This window comes from Coptis chinensis, chromosome 4, assembly GCF_015680905.1.
Source record: "Coptis chinensis isolate HL-2020 chromosome 4, ASM1568090v1, whole genome shotgun sequence".
Lineage (NCBI taxonomy): Eukaryota > Viridiplantae > Streptophyta > Magnoliopsida > Ranunculales > Ranunculaceae > Coptis > Coptis chinensis.
The window spans coordinates 69,269,959-69,277,820 of record NC_141459.1 but is presented as its reverse complement, the minus strand read 5'-3'; the positions used below and the strand labels follow the sequence as shown (position 1 = coordinate 69,277,820).

Genomic DNA, 7,862 nt, shown 5'->3' with positions numbered 1-7,862 from the left:
TGAGTTAAACTTTCTCGCCTCTCTTTCTTATATTGACTATGTTGCGGACTCACTCCTTATCTTTATTTCTCTCCTGTGCAGGTTGGAAATCTGACTCCAAATCCCGATTTTACGTCGGCTTGAAGTCCGCAATCTTTGAACAAATCCGCAACCGGGCTCTTCTCAAGCTGAAGTTCTCGCATAGATCCCTCCCACGGAACCCCTTATTGGATCGACCCTCTCGCACACCTTGGGTAAATACTCACCCATTTTATCGTCCATCGCCCCCAAAGAACGAAAAGCCTGCGTCCCTTCACCGCCTCACTATTTGCCTCCCATCCTTCCCAAAGTAAGCTCGCCGTCGCGGCTTCACTCGTGAAACCACCAAATCTCGGGCCGTGGCTTCGGGCTCTAGAGGAGATAGTCGAAGGTCCACCGCCCACCTTCCTTCTCCGCCCGCCAATATACATCTCCTTCCTTCCACTCCCTGACTGACGATCAATATATTCCTCCAACTTCCCTCCAATTTCGGCGCCCCCCCATGGACGTCTCCAAGATTAAGTTGTTCAACAGTGACTCTGACGATGAAGTGACTGAAGTCCCCAACTCCCAAGCTGTCCCGCCTCACCGTCCCCCATCGCCCGCGGATCTCTCGTCCGAAAGAGCCCCCCCCACAAGCGCAACAGATCATCTCCTACCGCAAGCCTTTCTGCGGCTCCTCCGCCCTCTCCACATCTACAGCGTCCTGGCAAAGAAACCACTCGCTCTCTCCCTGGGTCCGCGGCTCTGGAAACTTTCCGCCCCTTTCAAGGTCGCGCGCCCCCGTCAATGTAAAGGATTCTGCTTTAGAAAACCCTGCTGTGGCCTCGGCCATGTTCTACGGCTCCCATCTTCCCCGCGACTTGGTTTATGCCGATTCTGGGACCTTTGAACAGCATCACACCTCTCTGTATGCCGGCTGGGAGAAGGTATGTCTCTCTTGCCCACCTTTCACTTCGCTTTTGCTCCTTTATTCGACCGCTTCCATCGCTCTCTGCTTTGCCCCTTATTCTGATTGCTTTTCCATTGCTAGGTGAGCTTGGACATGGCCTATATGATCCGCGGCCTCTTCTCTTCCCTGAATTCTGTGGAATCCTTAGAGAAGGAGGTCGGCGGTCCCAATGGACTAAGGGCCACCTGTGCACGCCTCCAAGCTGATCTGTCAGCCGCGGACATGGCCAAACTTCGAGCTGAAAATGAATTGAGGACCGCGCGCTGAAGCTTCCCACCAGGCCTTTATGGACGGAGTGAATGACCGTTTAAGCAAACAACGGGAAGCCCTTGTCCTCCAACATAAGGAGAATACGGCCGCTCTCCTTCTGCAACACACTCAAGACATGGAGCAACTGCGGATAAGCTTCAAAGCTCAAGCTGACAAACGTGTGGCCAAGAAGCTTGCTGTCCCAGAAAAGAAGGCCGACTCCTCCCAGAAAAGCCTCCCTCTCCCATGTCGGAAGATCCAGTAGCCACGGTCCCCATTGCCGTAGTAAACGCGCTTTGTTTTAAGGGTCAGTTGATGTTGCCCCCTCGATCCGCCCAAAGACTCGCTTTACGAGGCCACCTCCCGCCCCGCTCGAAAGTGCTCTCGACCATGTTCCTCTTGTCGAAGATTTGTTGCAGACTTTAGACTAGCCCCACGTTGGTTGTCTGTTATTGTACTAGCTATCTTGTAATTGACTTTCCCAACTAAGTGTGCCATTGATCTTATTTTTTCTTTCCCTTTTTACTTGTGTGTTGGTTTGATTAGGAACTGTTTCACTTTTCCCGATTATATGTATGATCTCTTAGCTTTAATTGTTGTTTTGTCTGACATGTTGTTGTTCGTCCTTTCCTGCCTCTACTCTCTCTCATTTTGTCATTCTCTACACTGGGGCCTTCTCTCTTCTTGCCCCCACGTGCGATCCACGCCTCTCGCTTGGGAATGTCTCGTTTCCCTTCGGAGTCACTCGTCGACTTCGAGTTCCATCGGGGCAGCTCAACCTGCCGTGGACCCGATTTAAACAATTCGACCGCGGAAGGCTCCTCCCCACCGCGGCCCCTTTTGGAGTGGCTTCGCCAACCGCTGGGCTTCTCTCTTTGCCCCCGGTGCAGCGTATGCCTTTCTTCCGGAAGGCTCTCTCAGATCCGCGGCTCTAACTTGAGGTGGACCTCTCGTCCTTGGGTGTCTCTTGCCCTCAAACCGTGTTTAGCCTGACTGTTACATTTTATGCAGGATGGCGAAATTTACTCCTCAAAAGTGCCATTGTATTATATATTTACAAACATCTCCAATTATATCGTTTCGACTTTCATTACATTCAAACATAAAACTTTTTAACATTCTCACATTCCATGGCTTTTCTAGCACTTTTCCTTCCGCGTTTTAGCTTGTAAGTACCAGCTCCTCCTACGCCGACCACCATCGTATAGGGCCCTCCCGCCGCCCCCCCCTTCCGTCATTCTCTCTCTTGGTATTGCTCGTCGTCACTTCGTCGCAATACGGCATCCCTACTCTGAACTGTCGCGCTTGACTCTCTTGTTATAACGCTCAAGATCTGCGGTGATATTCCTCTAGTCCGATTCGCGGCCGCGATCTCTTCTCTCTTCGCTAAAGTCATATCCGCTACCAAGTATGCCCTCGTTCAGCCCCTCTCTCCCACCGCTTTGTGTCCTCGCCGTGGCTGCTACCATTTTCGTGGGAATCACTGCCTCGACCCCGTAAGCTAAAGAGAAGGAAGTTTCCCTGGTTGACGTTCGAGGCGTGGTCCTGTATGCCCAAAGAACATGACTCAGTTCATTTGCCCACACTCCTTTCTTATCCTCTAGCTTCCTTTTGAGATTGTTCATAATAGCCTTGTTGGAAGACTCACCGCCTTGCCCCTTCTGATTGTATGGGGCCGAACCCCCGCTTTTACCTTTGTATGCTTGCAAGAACGCCTTCACCTTGGACCCGGTGAACTGGGTTCCATTGTCCGCTATGATAATATATGGCAACCTAAATCTACAGATGATATTCTCCCACAAGAACTTGATCACATGAGTTTCCTTGACCTGTTGCAGGGCCACCGCCTCGATCCATTTGGTGAAATAATCTGTGGCCGCCAACATGAATCTCCTTTTGCCGGTAGCCATGGGCAGCGAACCCACTATATCCATTGCCCACATCGCGAAAGGCCACGGACTTGACACACTATGTAGTGGTTCCGCTGGCGCAAAGATCATCTGAGCGAACTTCTGGCACTTCTCACATTATTTAGCGTAGTCCACGGCATCCCTTTTCATGTGTGGCCAAAAGTAGCCCTGTGTTATCAATCTGTGCGCTGTTGTTCTGCCCGCTGAGTGACTTCCGCAATCTCCCCCATGCAACTCCGCCAGCACTTCTAGGGCTAACTTCGGCCCGAGACACTTTAGCAAGGCCCACCCAAATTCCTTCGATATAGCTCCCCTATGATGAGCACGTATCTCCGGGCGACGCCCGCTCCATCTCTTTTCTCCCCTTTATCTTTCACCACGCCCTCGACAAAAACTCTTGATGGGTTTAATCCAACCCCTCTTCCTCCTCCTCCTGACATATCTCGCCATTCTTTCCTCCCCCTCTCCTCACGTACTAGGTTTCTCCAATCACTTTACCTTTATCACTCTCTCTTCAGATTCGTGGATTGCGTCGCCACCACATGCTAGCTAGGCGCCGGCATGTCCGTTTCGCCGCGCCCAAGTGTATGAACTTAACCTTCGCGAAACCCGGCGGCCCTCTTTTGCAAAGACTTTCAAATATTTTACCATGCGCGTGGCACCGCGGCTACAAACCCCCATTTGCTTGGCACACTACCAAATTTGAGTCGGAATACACTGTCAATTCTTTCACCCCCAAATCCTCTGCCATTCTCATGCCCGCTATTACTGCCTCATACTCTGCTTCGTTATTTGATGCCGCGAACCCTAACTTCATGGTTAATTCCATTCTTGTTTTCCGGGCGTGACCAACACCGCTCTATCCCACTACAAGTGTCGTGGGTCAACCCATCAGCGAAGACTCTCCATCCATTCCTTCGATCCCAGGGGTCCAACCAGTCCTGTTCCATGACCCTTTCCGGCTCCATGACCATCTCTTCTCCCCAGGTGGGGTCCTCCGCTGGAAACTCTGCTAAGAATTCTACCACCGCCTCGCGCTTTTCCACTGTTCTAATCGATATCAGATCTCGTAAGAACTCAACATTACTGCCCATTTCAGCATCCTCCCTGACTTCTCTGCTTTCAATGCTTGCTTTAAAGGCAGATTTGTCACCACCACTACAGAGTGCGCCTCAAAGTATGGTTTCAACTTCAGGGCCGAGAACACCAATGCCAAGGCATATTTCTCTATTCTGCTATATCGGGTCTCGGCTTCCAGCAGTGTTTTACTTTGGAAGTACACCGGCTTTTCTAATTTACCCACAATCCTGACTAGTACCGAGCTAATGGCATACTCCGTGACCCCCAAATATAAGTACAATTTCTCTCCCTGTTCTAGTCGCGACAGGATAGGAGCCTTACCTAAATAACTCTTCAACTCTTGGAACGCCTCCTCACACTCCGTGGTCCATTCGAAATTCCGAGTGTTTCTCAGCAACCGATACAACGGCCTACACTTATCTGATGACTTTGAGATGAACCTTTTCAAAGCCGCGACCCTTCCTGCAAGTCTCTGCACCTCCTTGACATCCTGAGGCGACGGCATCTCCACTAGGGCTCTTATCTGCTCGGGGTTGGCTTCTATTCCCCAGTGAGTAACTATGTATCCCAAGAACTTCCCCGTAGTAACGCTGAACGTACATTTCTCTGGATTAAGCTTTAAATTGTACAACCGCAATATTTTAAACATCTCTTTCAAACCCTCTAGATGCTCTTCCTCCGACATGCTCTTCTCCACCATGTCGTCTATGTAAATCTCAATCCCCTTTCGGATCTTGCTTTCGAACATTTTCTCCCCTAGCCGCTGAAATGTGGCCCCGGTGTTCTTCAATCCAAACGGCATTCTTGTGTAACAATACGTCCCACCTTCCACTACGAAGGCTGTCTTCTCCTGATCTGGCCCATACATGGCCACCTGGTTATATCCCATTGACGCGTCCCTGAAAGAAAATACTTTAAACCCTGCGGAGTTCTATCCACTAGCTCGTCTACTCTCGGCATGGGGTAGCTGTCTTTGGGACATTTTGAATTCACGTCAGTGAAGTCGATGCACATCCGCACCTTGCCATTCTTCTTAGGTACCGCTACCACATTTGACAACCAGTCGGTAAACGACACCTCTCGTATTATACCTGCCCCTTTCAACCTCGCGACCTCCCCGCGAATTCCTTCAGCGTACCTCGGTCTAATTCCTCGCATCTTCTATCTTACTGGCTTCGCGTCTTCCCTCATATGTAACCTATGACATGCGAATTCTGGGTCTAATCCGGTGACTTCTTCAATCATCCATGCAAACACATCTTTGTTGGCAGACAAGAACCGTATTAACTTGCTCTTCCATTCCTCAGACAGACTGGATCCCACTGATGTGAACTTCTCCTCACCGTCCTCCCCCAAATTCACTACCTCTATCTCGTCCAAGGTCTTCGGTCCTTCTGTTAACTTCGCCGACCCCTCCCCGATGGGGCACTGTAATTGCTATGCCTGCCTCTTCCTGGAACGTGAGGTGTCTTCTTCTGATCCGCGAATCAATCTCTTCACTGTACTCTGGTGGCTGTTTTTTGCCGACACCTGATCCTCGCGGACCTCGTATACCCCGGTAGGGGTAGGGAACCGAATCACTTGGTAGTAGGTAGAGGGAACTGCTTTCATCTCGTGAATCCACCTCCTCCCCAGGATGGCGTTGTACTGCGAGTCGACATCCACCACCTTAAATCTTGAAAACACTGTAACGGGTCCCGTGGTCACTGGGAGCAGAAGCTCCCCCAGGGGTTCCGTCATGCTTCCGTTGAACCCATACAAATTTGTTGGTGAGGGTCTCAACTACTTCCTTTCTATCTTCATTTCTTCCATTGCCCCTCTAAACAGTAAATCTACAGCACTGCCGCAGTCCACTAACACCCTCTTTACTATGTAATTTCTCATAGCCACCGCGGATCACCAACGCCCCTCTCATGCGGGAGTCGATGGCTCGAAGGTCCGCGTCGGTGAACGTTATACTTTTCCTTCCTTTCGCGGCCCAGTAATCCGCCCACGACTGTCATGCTGTCTCATGTACCTGATGTACACTTGCCGCCCGCCGTATTCTGTCTCGGTGTGCATTGTGGCTCAATATCTCTCCACTGAAGATCACGTTGATCGTTCCCAGTATCCTCCCCTGGGTAGGCACTTGCTCTCCCTTTTCCTCTTCCGTTATAAATTCCTTCAACAATCCCTTTCCTATCATCCTCTGAATTAACCATCTTAACGCATAGTAGCCGTTCGTCTCATGATTGTGTATTTGATGATAGGCACAATAGGGTATGCCATGTACCTCCACTGGCTTGGTTCGTGGACCCTCATACCCCTGCAAATTCTGAATCAATGGTAGTATTTCACTCAATGATTTATTCAGTGGCACTTGCTCTTCCTCGCGATAGGGCTTTTTGTCTCGACTCTCCCTCCTAGCCTCTTCTCGGCTCCTCTCGAGCCGCGACGAATACCTTCGATATCCGCTGCTCCCTTTGTCAGAGGGCTCATATCGCCGACGCCCCTCACCTTTCTCCAACGATAACACCGCCTTCCCTGGCCTTCTCACCTCCTTCTGCATGGTGTCTTCATACCTGATGTACTTCTCCACCCTCGGGTACAGGTCCTGTAATGTTGCTATCTCATTCTTTGCTACCGACTCATGTACCCTTGTTCCCGGGCGTAACCCTCTCTCGAAAGCTATCACCGCCGTCCTTTCGTCCAGATTCTCCACTTTCAAAGTCTCCACCTTGAATCTACACAAGAAATCTCTCACCGATTCCGCGGACCTCTGCCTTACGTTGAACAAGGCCGCGATGTCCACCACACGCTTCTTCTGGTGTATGAAGTGATCAATGAACGCCGCTCCAACTCCCCGAAAGTTATTAATACTCTTAGAAGGTAACCTTGTAATACCAATCGGATGCTCCCCTTTTAAGCTTGCCGGAACATCATACATCTTAGTCCGTCATATCACGGCCTCGCCACAACGGCATCTCTTCACACGGAAATGATGAATGTGGTCACCGGGTCCCCTGCTCCATCATACCTCTCAAACCTTGGCTGGTTGAACCTCTTCGCACCTCCGACTTCCATATCAAATCTGCCAAATGGGTTGCGATTCAACCCCGCCACCACCCGACTCGGCCATTTGTACCTCCACCCCTTGGTCCGTCCTGTGTTAGCCTTTCAAATCGGCCGGGCGATCATTTCCCTCGACTTGTTCCTTGGTGAGCCCCACCACCGCTTTGTTCTTCCGCGATCCCCCTTCTTCCTCCTTTCCCCGCTCTAGACACCTCCCTTTCCGACTCTTCTATTGTTTCTCTCCCTCCTTAACCCCTCATTTTCCTCCCTCAACCTCGATATTTCCTCATGCAACAACCTTGTTTCCTCTGCTCCGGACATTATCGCCTCTTCCCTATCCCCGCTCCTCCCCTTCGCTCCTTTTGATTCCACATCCATCTCTCGGGCGACCGTCGCCTTTTTTTTGGTCACCCCACTCTTCTTTTGTTGCCATCTCACTATTTTTCACTCTCTTTTTTTTGTCCCCACAGACGGCGCCAAATGTTGTGACCTACCTCTTCTCCTCCTCCTCTCTATTCTATTTATAATCCCCCTACTCTCCCTTGGGCCCTCCATCTATCCCTTCATCTCTCGGTCTATGGATTGCCACGTGGTAAGTTCCC

The 7,862-nt window shown here is 50.7% G+C and overlaps 2 protein-coding genes across 2 annotated transcripts; both read right to left on the bottom strand.

The window, feature by feature from the left end:
* Positions 1-2,568: 2,568 nt before the first annotated feature.
* LOC147504549 (uncharacterized) lies at positions 2,569-3,153 on the bottom strand. Its single transcript, XM_086605261.1, has one exon. It carries the CDS (start codon positions 3,151-3,153, stop codon positions 2,569-2,571), a length of 585 nt encoding a protein of 194 aa, XP_086461387.1.
* A 3,055-nt stretch (positions 3,154-6,208) lies between these two features.
* Positions 6,209-7,135, bottom strand: LOC147504548 (uncharacterized). The gene has a single exon (XM_086605260.1). The coding sequence runs from the start codon at positions 7,133-7,135 to the stop codon at positions 6,209-6,211; it is 927 nt and encodes a 308-aa protein (XP_086461386.1).
* Between the last annotated feature and the right edge of the window lie 727 nt (positions 7,136-7,862).

Bases quoted from the DNA above. Each gene is read 5' to 3' on its own strand.
- LOC147504548 (XM_086605260.1), bottom strand. From the start codon at position 7,135: ATGTATGATGTTCCGGCAAGCTTAAAAGGGGAGCATCCGATTGGTATT.
- LOC147504549 (XM_086605261.1), bottom strand. From the start codon at position 3,153: ATGGATATAGTGGGTTCGCTGCCCATGGCTACCGGCAAAAGGAGATTC.